This window comes from Somniosus microcephalus, chromosome 13 (assembly GCF_052327205.1).
Source record: "Somniosus microcephalus isolate GS21.2 chromosome 13, FLI_Smic_1.0, whole genome shotgun sequence".
Classification (NCBI taxonomy): domain Eukaryota; kingdom Metazoa; phylum Chordata; class Chondrichthyes; order Squaliformes; family Somniosidae; genus Somniosus; species Somniosus microcephalus.
The window spans coordinates 37,411,784-37,426,208 of NC_140999.1; the positions used below are offsets into that span (position 1 = coordinate 37,411,784).

Consider the following 14,425-nt stretch of genomic DNA (forward strand, 5'->3'; position numbering starts at 1 on the left):
ACCCAAATACAATGGAATAAAATCGGTGCAAATTTTACCATTAATGTTCAAGCTGTCAGTGGATTTTTTTGGGGAGGAAGGGGGAAAAAAAACTTTCCCCTTCCCCTCCTGAAAGCCCTGACCAGGGGCTGGGTATGGTTCTTCAAGCAGATATCTTATCCTCGGCTGGATGTTGAGGTTTTTCTCCATGCTGGCCTGTTTTCCTCAGTGATTGAGGAGGCCTCTTCTGGTTGCTCAGCAATGAATAGATCACCTGACAGGATTTGTTAAGCAATGTTCCCTTTATACCTTGTGATGCCAGCAATATCTGCGGGGACTCACACACAGATTTTAGAGAATTCTGACTGCAACAATCACAGGAAAAGTTGAAAAATATTTTATGTAAAATACAATTTTTGCCTCCGATTTAAAAAGCATTTCTCAGGGTAATGACATTAGCTTAACGATACATTGCGTATAATCAACTGCCACTACACATTAAAAGAAACATCCTTTAAAAAAATAATTTGTACAGGAACAATACTGCAGGAGTGAATGACGATTGTGGCACTGAGCTTTGTGTGGTGGGCTGCACGCTGTCACTGCTCCAGTTTATGAAGTGCCCTGAAAATAGAAAGTAGCTGGATTTAAACACAGCTCACCCGGCTTCAGACACTGCAGCTTCCGGCAAAGAGCATCGTAGCCCTTGTATAAATGTGAGTCAAACCAGCAACAACTGACGCCAGGAAGATGCTCTAACTAAGAAAGAACTTACATACAGCGCCTTTCACAACCTCAGGACAGCCCAAAACGCTTTACAGCCAATGAAGTACTTTTGAAGTGATGTATCGTAGGAAATTCGGAAGCCAATTTGCACACAGCAAGGTCCCACAAACAGCAATTAAATAAATGACCAGATAATCTGTTTTAAGTGTTGGTTGAGGGACAAGTATTGGCCAGGACACCAGCGAGAGCTCCCCTGCTCTTTGAATTGCGCCATGGGGTCTTTTGCATCCATCTGAGAGGGCAGATGGGGCTCATCCGAAAAATGGCCCCTCTGACAGTACAGCAATCCCTCAGTACTGCACTGGAGTGTCAGCCTAGATTATGTAGGCAAGTCGCTCGGGTGGAACAACCCACAACCTTCTGACTCAGATGTGAGTGTGCTGCCAACTGAGCCACAGCTGACACCTAACTGTCCCCATGGCGGGCTTCATGCTGGTACTCGGGAGTCTTGTAATGTGTAGGGGCACAGCCCTGCTTCATAAATGCTCAACACACTGAGGTACAAAACGTATCACAGAAACCTGAGTGAGGGGAAGCACTGATCACAGGAAGCCGATTCGAAGCCCCAGCCACCCTGGGGCTACAGTGGTGTAACTGAGACCGAAGAGCAAATTGCACAGCTGGAGGGATAGTATGAGCAATAGAGAGATCTAATGAGAGGGTGGCAAATGTTTAAAAATGAGACCAAAAACATTTAATATCTTCATGCTGCAGGATGTTAGAGCTGGAAATACATGATTTGACATGTTTGGTATCTGATGATGTCTTGAGTAGGGCACAGTTCAGGTTCTCCCAGTGATTTCCAGATCTCAGCCAGGCCTCAAGCACAAGTTACATAAGAAATAGGAACAGGAGTAGGCCACACGGCCCCTCGAGCCTACTCCGCCATTCAATAAGATCATGGCTGATCTTCGACCTCAACTCCACTTTCCCACCCCATCCCCATATCCATTGATTCCCCTAGAGTCCAAAAATCTATCGATCTCAGCCTTGAATATACTCAAAGACTCAGCATCACAGCCCTCTGGGGTAGAGAATTCCAAAGATTTACAACCCTCTGAGTGAAGAAATTCCTCCTCATCTCAGTCTTAAATGGCCAACCCCTTATCCTGAGACTATGCCCCTAGTTCTAGACACTCCAGCCAGGGGAAACAACCTCTCAGCATCTACCCTGTCAATTCCCCTCAGAATCTTGTATGTTTCAATGAGATCACCTCTCATTCTTCTAAACTCCAGAGAGTATCGGCCCATTCTACACAATCTCTCATCATAGGACAGCCCTCTCATCCCAGGAATCAATCTGGTGAACCTTTGTTGCACTGCCTCTAAGGCAAGTATGTCATTCCTCAGATAAGAAGACGAAAACTGTGCACAGTACTCCAGGTGTGGTCTCACCAAGGCCCTGTACAATTGTAGCAAGACTTCCTTACTCTTATACTCCAACCCCCTTACAATAAAGGCCAACATGCCCTTTGCCTTCCTAATTGCTTGCTGTACCTGCCTGCTAACTCTGTGTTTCCTGTACGAGGACACCTAAATCTCTCTGAACACCAACATTTAATACATTCTCACCATTTAAAAAATATTCTGTTTTTCTATTCTTCCTTACCAAAGTGAATAACCTAATTTCCCCACATTATACTCCATCTGCCACCTTATCGCCCACTCACTTAACCTGCCTATATCCCTTTACAAGCCCTTTGTATCCTCCTCACAGCTTACTTTCCCACCTAGCTATGTATTATGAGCAAACTTGGATACATTACACTCTGTCCCTTCATCTAAGTCATTAATATAGGTTATAAATAGCTGAGGCCCAAGCACTGATCCTTGCGGTACCCCACTAGTTACAGCCTGCCAACCGGAAAATGACCCATTTTTCCCTACTCTCTGTTTTCATCAGTAGGTTGGGCCAGGAATGCTGATTCCTACCTCAGGAAAACCCTTCACTACCTGTTCAAGGACAGTTTTAGCTGAAGTTGGGGAACAGGCCTCAGTCAGGCAAAGCAGACCTCCTCCCCGGGGTCACACAATGAAAGGGAAAGTAACAGACAAAGGTAGAACAATAGCCCACCCCCCCATTCTGTGAAAGTTCTGAGTAACAATATTTGTACTGACCGGTGACGGTGGCTTGAAGTTCATGTGTGCATAGAGTAAGACAGCAATGTCCTTGTTACTGGCCTCCAGGGCTACAGACAGCGCGTTACTGCCATCCTGTGGGGGCACAGAGAACAACAGCTGTAGTTACCACTTTGTCCATGGGCGATAAAAATACAAATCACAAATGCTGGAAATGCACAGCAGGTTCTGTCAGCATCTGCAAGAGAGTAGGGAGCTTAACGTATCAGCTGCTAAGTTTTCCTGAGAATTGGAAACTGAAGATAAGTGAAAGGAGGGTAAGAGCAGGAAGTGAAAGCTAAGGGCCAGGTATGCTTTTAAAAACCCTGTTCATAAACTATTATTAAACCCATTAACGTTCAGTGACAGGAATCTGCATTCCTGACCCAACCTACTGATGAGGAAGGTTTCCAACCATAATATTAACGTGCCCTTTTCCCTTTCAGATGCTGATGGACCCGGTATGTGTTTGTTTTCAACCATTTTCCATATTTCTGCTACACCCAGTAAATTAAAATAAAATAGCCGCAAAGCCCAGGAGGGCCGGGGTGTCAATGATAATCGGAAAATCTAAAACTATTGCACAAAACTTGAATTCCCTGTACTCACAAGTGGCACATGGTTTCAAATACATCGCTGCTTGAAAGTGGGGGAATGCAGGTAGATAAAGCCATAAAAAAGCTGGCAGCATTTTGGGTTTTAATAGGGGACTAGAGTATGAGTAAAGAAGTAAGGATAAATTGGTACAAAACATTGGCTAGGCCACATTAAGAGAACTGTGTGGAGTTTTGGGCACCTCATCATAGAAAGGACATTAAAGCCAGAGGGAATGTACAGTGCAGATTCACCAGGAGGACACTAGGGATGGGAAACTATAGTTGTGAGAAGAGTCTTGAGATTTTGGGACTATTCCACTTAAGTAAAGAAGACTAAGAAGAGATTTATGAAAGGAAAATTATGATGGGTTTTGACAGTGAAGAGGGAAGGACTATTTTCTCCGGTTGGTTAAGCCAGTGTAAGAGTACTGTGTGCAGTTTTGGGTGTCAGTGACCATAGGTTATCAATTTAAAATTGTCACTAAGAGTGAGGAGAGAGGTTAGGAGACATTGATTTACACTGAGGTTTGCTGGAGCCTGGAATGCTTTGCCTTAGAGAGTGGTTGAAGCAGAGAACATTGCATCTTTTAAGGGAAAACGGGACAAAATTTTGAAGTAGAGGAAGATACAGAGCTAAGGGGAGAGAGTGAGGCAGTGGGATTCATTTCAGATTGAACAAAGAGACGGCACAGACACAATGGGACAAACCGTTCCCTTCTGTGCTGTAAACATCTGTGCTATGCCTCAGTCAGGACCGCACAATGTATTGTTTATATTGTACCCTTAAAGTTCTAATTAGGATTGAAAACTCCTTTTATGTGTAGCTACATCCACCGGTCGGTCAGCAGCAGTGAGAGTTGGACATTCCAACATTTTTGCTGTAGCTGGAAGTCCTGAGTGATGATCAGTCTATTGTGTTAATGAGTCATAGAGTCATAATGGCACAGAAGGAGGCCATTCAGCCCATCGAGTCCATGCCAGCTCTCTGTGGAGCGATCCAGTCAGTCCCATTCCCCCGCTCTATCCCCGTAGCCCTGCAAGTATATTCCCCTCAAGTGCTTATCCAGTCTCCCCTTGAAAACATTGCGTGTCTCCGCTTCCACCACTTCCGTCGGCAGCGAATTCCAGGTCATCACCACTCACTGCGTAAAAAAGTTTTTCCTCACATCCCCCCTGTATCTCTTCCCAAAACCTTAAATCTGTGTCTCCTAATCCTTGTACCATCAACTAGTGGGAACAGCCTTTCCCCGTCTAGCCTATCCAAACCTGTCATAATCTTGTACACCTCTTATCAAATCACCCCTCAACCTCCTTTGCTCTAATGAAAACAAATCCAGCTTCTCCAACCTGTCCTTGTAGCTACGATCCTCGGAACCATTCTGGTAAATCTCCTCTGCACTCTCTCAAGTGACTTCACATCCTTCCTAAAGTGTGGTGACCAGAACTGGGTGCAATACTCCAGTTGTGGCCTAACCAGCGCTTTATAAAGGTTCAGCATAAATTCTCTACCTTTGTACTCAATACCTCAATTTATGAAGCCCAAGGTCCCATATGCTTTGCTAACCACTCTCTCAATATGTCCCACCACCTTCAGGGACCGATGCACATTAACTCCCAGATCCCTCTGTCCCTGCATACTCTTTAAAACTGTGCCATTAAGTGTATATTGCCTTTCCTTGCTCCTTCTGCCAAAATGCATCACCTCACACTTCTCTGTATTAAATTCTATCTGCCACTTATCTGCCCATTCTGCTAGCCTTTCTATGTCCTGTTGCAGTCGATTGATATCATCATCACTGTTTGCCACACCTCCAAGTTTGCAATTGAATAAACTCTCAAAAGAAAGACGTTGGAGAATGAGATTTCTCCACAGGACCTGACATCACGTTAGGGTGTGAGGTGAGGTATTGTGCTCACCTCAGAATCTATTCATTCATACTGAGTTAAGCAACATCTTCCTGCACCACATCTGGGAATAGGAGCAGGGTCCCCTTGCCAAATCTCCCCAGCTGGTGTATCCTCCATCTTTCCCTGGGCTGCTGATGATTACCACGTGAATGAGGCACCAAATGGAATAGGGCTGGTGCACCACTTGGTTTAAGTTGCAGAAACATTTCAGGCCTTTCTATTTTTGGAAGTTTAATCTCTGGTTATTTACCTCCCTACATTGGGATGAATCTATGACAGTGCAGATTGTGCCTGGTCTGAATGGGGCCAACCTTCCTTTGTTCGGTACAGCAGGTGCTGGAAACACTCAGCAGGTCAGGCAGCATCCGTGGAGAGACACCGAGTTAACGTTTCAGGTCGGTGACCTTTCGTCAGAACTGGGAGTCGGTGCTGCTGCAGAGATGGGTTGAGATGGTGCATGTGGCAGCGCATGCAGTTGCGCATGGATCTCAGGATGCAGCGAGAGCAGTGGTTCGAGGAACGGTGAATACGTTGGAGTGGTTCTGACGAAGGGTCATCGACCGGAAACGTTAACTCTGTTTCTCTCTCCACAGATGCTGCCTGACCTGTTGAGTATTTCCAGCCTTTTCTGTTTTTACCCCTTTGTTCTGTACTTGTTTGTATCTTTATTTAATGCCTCATTCATTACCCGCGACCTGTAAAATCAGTTCAGCGACTCCTCAAGCCTGAAGGACGTTGGGTGCGGAATTGAGGTGCAGTCAGACTCCATGCTGCCGACCTTTAATAGCCCAGGAGTTTGGAGTGAATTAGAAAATCTAGCCAAACAAGAAATAAATGATTCACATATTTCATATTTCCATTTTTTTTATTTACTTGCCTTTGAGGCTAACGGCACCAACATTCAGGCGAGATCTTTAACAGAGTTGGGTTACTATATGTATGTTAGTATTAGCCACAGGAAAACAGTCAGAGCCCTAAAATCTGAGTCGTTAATTTGCTAATGATTATCAGATTGTTTTGCTAATTATATTTAAGAGTTAATACAGACACACAACAGATACTCTATATGTGAGTGGCACTCAAAAGTTGTATTCTTCCATCTGTGGGATTATTTCAGTCTGTCGAGCTACTGGCGCTGTACACACTTTACAGGCTTTGTACTGCGAGCATTTACTGAGGGGCGAGGCCATCGTGAAAAGCATCTCCAGATTAAGCAGGTCACCAGCAGCTGCAGTACCGCCAAGAGCCTGCTGGTCTCCCCACTGTTCTAGTACAATGGTTCTCAAACTCTTTTGCTGAAGAACCCCTTTTCAAATGGATTAGTAATCATGGACCCCCCATCTAAATTATAATACTATAGTCTCCGCGCACACTTACATTTCTGAATGTAAAGTTCATCAGTGTTAAAGGGACTGGCATGAAATTTTGCCCGGGGTGTCCATATCCGATATAGTGAACATTGATATGATTGGCAATGTGGCATAGTGGTTAGCACTGTTGCCTCACAGCGCCAGGGACCCGGGTTCGAATCAGGCCTCGGGTGACTGTCTGTGTGGAGTTTGCACATTCTCCCCGTGTTTGTGTGGGTTTTCTCCGGGTGCTCCGGTTTCCTCCCACAGTCCAAAGATGTGCGGGTTAGGATGATTGGCTATGATAAATTGACCCTTAGTGTTAGGGGGATTAAATACGTGGAGTTACAGGGATCAGGTGGGATATGTGTTGGTGCAGGCTCGATAGGCCGAAATGGCCTCTATCTGCACTGTGGGGTTTCTGTGATTCTGTGAATGTGAAAATGTACATCTTCCCTTCAGCTGAAAGGTAACCCTACAGGTTCAGCAACATGCCTGTTGAATACGTCACCGCACAACACCGCCCTGCTCTTCCTGGAGTGCGATTGGGCTCGGTGGCTCCTGTTGGGAACACTGGCACTGCCCCCGGTGTAAGCCCTCCACCGCCCGCCTGCTCTCTGCCCAGCTAATGAGTGTTTCAGGGTTCTTTTCCTCCCCCTCTGCCACCGGGACAGCGCCAGTAACTGGGACTGCGGCTTTAGTCCGGCTCCAGTCACAGGCCCAGCTGCCTGCCGTACTCAGTGAACGAGGCTCGGCCTGATCATTATTCCAAGCCCATGGACAAGGCAGACATGGCGACTCCTTCCTACCCTCCCCCGGCCCCAGGCCTGCGAATCCACACCCGGTGTCTCCGGGGCCTCTCCTCTCCTCCCTCGGGATTCCCAGTCAGCCCGAGGCCCCCCCCCCCCCGCTAATCCGGTGATGTGTCCGTTTCCAGAGCTGCCTCTCTTGCCTGCCCGGCGATCGCTTACCAGTGTCTCGCTGTGCGAGTGCACCAGGCCCCCGGGCCTGGCCTGGTGCGCGAGCGGGCGAAGGAAATCAAAATAACGGGCAGCAGCGCGCGCCTGGCCCGCACCATCGCAACGGGTCCCGATCACCTTATTTACAGACCCCTGGAAAGTCTCTACGGACCCCCAGTTTGAGAACCAGTGTTCTAGCATAAACCATTGCTCAGCAGAGATACCAGCCAGTAAATACCAGTGGGTAGAATTTCTGCTTTGGGCGCAATCGGGAAATTGCACTCAAAATGCACCCGAAATTGCACTGGTTAGGTTACAGTTCCAGTTTCCGCTAAAATTCATTTACATAATCACAAAAATCTTCCATGAACCAATGTGGGCAGCGTATTAGAACGTAATCGGTTTTTCTCCATTAGAAAGTATTCCTTGATGTATTTAAGAGTGTTAAACAGGTGCAGTTTTATTAATACAGCTGAAAATGGGTTTATCACCAAAAATAAGCATTTTGTAGTCAGAGTGTCCAGTCCTCCACCTGTGAGTAAACTGATTTAAAATCACTAAAAATGACTTTGAAAAACTATACTGAACCCTTTAATAGTTTCACTGGTGTACACTAGTCAGTTTCTTAGTAAAGTCAATATTTTTTGATATGAAAAACGTTTAAAATGTGTCGCCTAGGGCTTGTGCGCCTCAAAAAATGAGTGGAATTTGAAGACCCTTCTCGAACCAGCACAACTGGCGGAGACTGGCAATTTCCGGCTGTGGGACGTGGCCAGTTTTGTGGGGTGAATCTTGAACCAGTGTAAAAGATCACGGAAAACACGAACCCGTGTGTTTTTGGGTGTAACTCACGTGTTACGTTCCCCGATCTTTTGCGCTGGTTCGGCCGATCGCGCTGGAATCTGGGCGCAAAACTAGCGGAAACTCGACCCCCAGCTGTGGTGATGCTGCTCACGGACAAAAGCATTGGGGGGGGGGCAAATTAAATCTGCCTAAATCACGCTGAAAATCGGGGCGCTAGACGGAGGGAATTTTTGTTTTAAATCCTACCACCCGCAGGCCGCCTGACTCGATTTTCGAGCGCGCCTGGAAATGGGGGACCAGCTCTCCCAACCGGAACAGGCCACTGGAGCCCGCTCCGGAAACACTGCAGGTAGGTTTGATATAAATGGTTTTTGTGAGGGGAGGAGGTAGATAAATGTTCCATCTGGTGTCAAATAAATCTTCCCAACCTCTGCCAGCCTCCCCTCCCTTTCCCTCCCCTCCCTCGCTTTAAGCTTTGACCTCCAGCTCAGCTCGGTGGAGTAATCATACAATCTTACAGCACAGAAGAAGGCCATTCAGCCCATCGTGCCTGTGCCGGCTCTTTGAAAGAGCGATCCAATTAGTCCCACTTCCCCCTGCTCTTTCCCCACAGCCCTGCAATTTTTTCCTCCTTGAAGTGTTTATCCAATTCCCTTTTGAAAGTTATTATTGAATCTGGCAGTGCCATTTCCAGATCATAACAACTTATTGCGTAAAAAAATTCTCCCCATCTCACCTCTGACTCTTCTGGCAAACTACCTTCAATCTGTGTCCTCTGGTTACCGACCCTCCCGGCACTGGAAACGGTTTTTCCTTATTTGCTCGATCAAAAACCCCTCAGAATTTTGAACACCTCCATTAAATCTCCCCTCAACCTTCTTTGTTCGGAGGAGAACAACCCCAGCTTCCCCACAGCCCTGAAGTCCCTTGTCATGCTGGATTCCCCCCCCACCCCCCAGTTGGTGAGCTGCCTGTCAGCAACCGTTGAGCTCGCCGACAGGATGCAGATGAGGCCCGTCCGCTGCTGCCAATCGTGGAGAGTTGCTTGGTTGTATTTTAAAAAGGACTTTTCAGCCAATCACATTTTTTTGGTGTTTCTGTTCTCGGGAACAATTAAGCTCATTGTTACGAATCCGTCTGGTGGACGCACCTATAACCTACGTTATCGGTCAGCGAGATGTCGCAATCCGGCTGGTCCAGGAGCACTTTCACAATCTCCGCACGTCCGTGCTCGCAGGCGCACATCAGCGCGGTGGAGCCCTCGTTGTCCTGACTATTAACGTTAGCGCCACAGTCCAGCAAGGCTTTCACCATCTCGATACGCCCATGGCTGACGGCCAGCATCAAGGCTGTCTGACCCGCCTAGGGGAGAAAGAAAGACATTTTTGAACTTTTGTGTTACATGTTTGGGTTTTACCTCAGTATCTCCCTTGTACTTGGCATTAAGGGCCAGGCTCGTAAGTGAGCACCCCCTCCCTACAAAACCAAGTGTGAGCTTACCTGCAAAATATCTGGCAATGTAGTGTGGCCCAGGGATCCAACAGAAAGCAGTGTTATTGTATTTAGCTCACTGGATAGGGCACAGACCCAACGTGATCAACTACACTTTGGAAAGTGGTAGAATAAACACTCAGCCGGACCATAGCTCAGGCTACGAGCTACAGAACAGGTACCAGACGAGCAGTAGCAATAGACAATATAGCACATTCTAGTAATCGACAGCATTTACCAACATCTGCTTTATCCAAAAACAACAGGGGTAAAATTAAACTTCGGTGGTGGCACAATACAGGCAGGAGCAGATCTGCTGCCTGTTATACACCTTGCCTGATATCTATTTCTATTGATTGTGGGTGACGGGAGGGCAACAGGAGTGGCGGGTGACAGGCGGGGTGAGTGACAGGCGGGGCGAGTAGGGCGGGTGCCGGGCGGGCGACAGGAGGGGCGGGCGACGGGGGGGGGGCGGGCGACGGGGGCCCGGCGACAGGCAGGGCGGGCGACAGGAGGGGCGGGCACCAAGCAGAGGATCCGCTACCACCTGTTTTAAGCCTTTGCTGAACTTGGATTTCACCCTCGACAAATGTTGGAACCTTTCACCAATTCACTAATACTAGACCTGGATCAGTGTCTGTAAGAGTGACATGAAGTTTTGTTGGAGTCTCCAGCTCCTATCTAGATGGCCTCAGAGGAACTAACAAACTATCCGAGATATACTCTCCATCCCTTTGAAGTTCAATCAGGAACAATGTAAATCAATGATATCTCTGGCAATTGTAACGGCCTGTCAAACGTCCACAGGATTTAACACATGCGGGAAGCTTGCTGGCTGGAGGTATATCTATTGCACCCTTTGAAGTTGAAACCTGCAATACAGGAAAACAAAAGGTTCCTTTCTTTGAAAGCAAGTTTATATCAACGTAACACAATAGTGTCCTGATGGTCCTTCAGATGCGAAGCAACCGCCTATTTGCATGTGCTACCCAGCACTTTATCGTAATTTAACAGCGTCCAGGACAAAGCCAGCAGTCTTTGGTTAATGCTTTCTATCTGTTTGCAACCAAATAATGTTTGTGTAGGAATAATGGCTGTGAGGCGACGGTTTGTGCAGCAGACTGTTAAAGCATATTCTATGCAGCCTGGGGAGAGCAAGTTAGCAGGAACTAAAAATCAAAGTGACCAATCGCATCACATATTAAAAGTAAATAGGCTTTCTTATGAATCGACCTGTGATTGAACTACTATTTCTCACACTTTGTTTATAAGGCGTCTGTATGCACCTGATCAAGGAGAACGCTAAACCTTTTCTGTTCATCTGCAAGTATACAACGCGATGACATCACATCAATTTTAAAACATTTCTCAGGGTGTGGGAATCACTGGCAAGGCTGGCAATCATTGCCCATCCCTAGTTGCCCTTGAGGAGGTGGTGGTGAGCCGTCTTCTTGAACCGTTGCAGTCCGTGTGGTGAATGTGCTCCCACAGCAATGTTCTCATTCATTTTTTTTTTGGCAGCGGGGCCCCTTTACGGAGCTGCGCGGCCCAGTCAAATTACTGCACATGCGCAGTCTTGCCCATTGAAAAGCCGGCGAGCTGGCTGCGCGGGAGGTCCAGAGCGCTGTGCATCCACGCAGCTTAAAGGGAACATTGTCCCACAGTGCTGTTAAGGAGGGAGGTTCCTGGATTTTGGCCCAGCGACGATGAAGGATCGGCGCCATGGTGTCAGGTCCATGGGATGTCAAAACAAAAAATAAGATCGGAGTGGCACTACACTTAGCCGCATGGGCTCGGAAAGAACTGCTGAGGGAAACAAGTGGCTGGGACCTCTATGCATCCAGGCACCCCGGCCTTGGCTGGAGAGTCATTAACAAGGCTCCAACCCAGCTGCATGGGCAGGTCCAGAACAACATGCGGAGGAACTGTAATTCAATTAGAAGTGGAGATAAAGGAGGGTTTGGACTGGCTGAGAGTGGATTACTCAGCCTCCCAACGTCGCACTGTGCAGCTGCAGTGACAAAGAATCACAGATGGTAACAGAAATCTTGTATTTGATTTAGTTGGCAATAATCTGCTGGCGATAACACCCGAGAGACGGGATGATCCCGATTTAATCGATTGGAACGTGTTGAAATACTCTCGCTTTGATGGAGCCACAAAAACAGGAGGAATGATCAAGCTCTTCAATGGCTCAATTTTACACAGGCTGCACCCACTGAACTTCTCCAATCAGTGTTCATAACTGTGCAGACAAAGCCACACAATCAGCTAATGTATTGGCCAACCTTTCCTCCGGAACTACATTCACATTTAAATCCTGAAGAATGTGGTCGCCACACAGATTTAGGGGGCACTTTTATTACTCTGGATTAGGAATTACACGGGAGACATGTGGCTGTGTGCCACGGGGGTCCACGGGCTGCGCGCCACGGGAGTCCGCGGGCTGCGCGCCACAGGGGTCCGTGGGCTGCGCGCCATGGGAGTCCGCGGGCTGCGCGCCACGGGAGACCGTGGGCTGCGTTCCACGGGAGACGGCGGGCTGCGCGCCACGGGAGACGGGAGCTGCGCGCCACGGCAGACCACGAGCTGCACTCAAACATGACGAGTACCCTCCACCCAAATATTAGGGGGTTCACTACTCTGTGTGTGATTGAGTATATTTGTGCGTCGGATAGTATATATACACGTGTATACACTTTCGTGTGTACGTGTGCAGGTTTGTATGCACATGTGAGTGCATATGTAGGTTGGTGTGTGTGCATGAATTCTACTTGGATGTATAGGATTGTGCATGTAGGCTAGTTTGTGGATTTATATGTACGCACTTGTTATGTAGGATTGTGTGTGTAATGTTAGGAGGAGACGCAAAGATTTACTGAAAAACAAGACTCTCATTTCATCATTTACCCAACCCAAGTGGCTTAAAATACGAGCACGGAATGCTCTGGGCACAGAAATATGAGACAGCTAGAACATAAATTATTAAGCACATTGAATAAAGAGGGAATGAACTGCATAACTTCACCATTGACTTTAGATTACTTTTATGGAAACAGCTGCTGTTTTAATTTTCGGGTTAGTTTCAGGCGTATTACTTGGTGGAAATTAACATTTGCACTGTCAGTATTCACCTGACTGGCCTTGGCATTGACGTTTCCCAAACTAAACAACTGCCTCACAACGATCATCTCCGCATCAGTCTCCATGGCAGCCAGTGCGGCGAGCATGATAGCGGTGTAACCCGCCTTGTTCTGCCAGTCAACGTTACAGACACCTGAAAAATAAAAGAATAAGAGTCGTTAAAGGCTGTCATAACAAGTGGAAGACTATGGACACCGCACAACTGACCACTGGCATGGCGAGACTACCCACTGGCACATCACTGAACCCGATTGTAGCCAAGTATCGATCAAATTGTAAATGGAGTATCTGAAGCAGTGCCAGTGGTGTGTGGCAGGTATTTCACCATTAGAGGCGGAGTGGAGATTGTTTAAAGTTAATGAGCGTGACGCTCACTCATCAGCTACTAAGTCACGTGTTGACCCCTCAGTGTGTGGGTGTCTGCTCATAGAACAAGCATTTGTTAGGTCTGTTAATAGCTTAGAAATATATCAATAACATGATAATGTTCAGGAGAAAGACACATTGGGAAAATTTTAAATGCCAGCTGGAAATATCGTCGCCATCCACCCCCACTCCCACTCGCCCCTCTCCCCACTCGCCCCCTCCCCCCACTCCCCCTCTCCCCACTCGCCCCTCTCCCCCCACTCCCACGCGCCCCTCTCCCCACCCACCCACTCACCCCCACCCCCAGGTTAGTGGGTTTTGCCCAATCAGTGACCAGCACACTCTGAGCTCACCAGTGTCCAGCAGAAGTTTGACAATCTGGAAGTTGGAGTGAGACACGCAGTAGTGCAGGGCCGTGTTGCCGTTTCCATCAGACAAGTTGACAACGTGCTTCAGGATTGCTGGTGACATCTCCGCGAAGCCCATCAGATAGTCAGCTACACTCTGGGGAGAGGCTGACTTCTGGCTGGAGGCTCTGAACCACTCCTGCTGGATCGCATTCAAGCTGGCCATCTGCGAACACACAAGAGCACTCAGGGAGCTCCCAGGACTGTTGCTCTTGACTCTCAGCCATCTGACTCGACTGCTCCCACCCAAAACTAATCACCCGGCCGGGAACCGGAGCCAGCTGGCCACAGATTCCCGCGACCTCTCCAAACGAACCCACCCTAAATATAGGCCGGTGGCAGATACAGCCTGTGTCGGCCCACAGCAACCAGAACCAAAACATCTTGGATTAATCTTCACTTCGCATTTTAGCAGCTCGAAAACAGCAGGGGGGAGTTTTAACAGTAAAGAGAGCGTGGGTTTGGGTTTGGGTTTGGGTTCGGGAGGGTCGTTAAAATCGTCAAAAATATCACTCCGA

At 47.7% G+C, this 14,425-nt stretch overlaps 1 protein-coding gene across 7 annotated transcripts in view; it reads right to left on the reverse strand.

Annotated features, from left to right (window-relative positions):
* Positions 1–360: 360 nt before the first annotated feature.
* The window catches only part of kank3 (KN motif and ankyrin repeat domains 3), a 76,818-nt gene continuing 62,753 nt past the window's right edge, over positions 361–14,425 (reverse strand). For 3 of the 7 annotated variants that reach the window (XM_086004763.1, XM_086004764.1, XM_086004765.1), the window contains exons 7-11: positions 13,854–14,073; positions 13,125–13,267; positions 9,661–9,861; positions 2,884–2,979; positions 361–603 (exon numbers count right to left, since the gene is read on the reverse strand). In XM_086004763.1, the coding sequence (XP_085860889.1) occupies positions 592–603; positions 2,884–2,979; positions 9,661–9,861; positions 13,125–13,267; positions 13,854–14,073 (672 nt within the window). In that variant the 3' untranslated portion in view covers positions 361–591. Of the gene's footprint in view, positions 604–2,883; positions 2,980–9,649; positions 9,862–13,124; positions 13,268–13,853; positions 14,074–14,425 lie in introns of those variants that run through there. The other 4 variants (XR_015080550.1, XM_086004767.1, XM_086004766.1 and 1 more) reach the window with 4 other exon arrangements.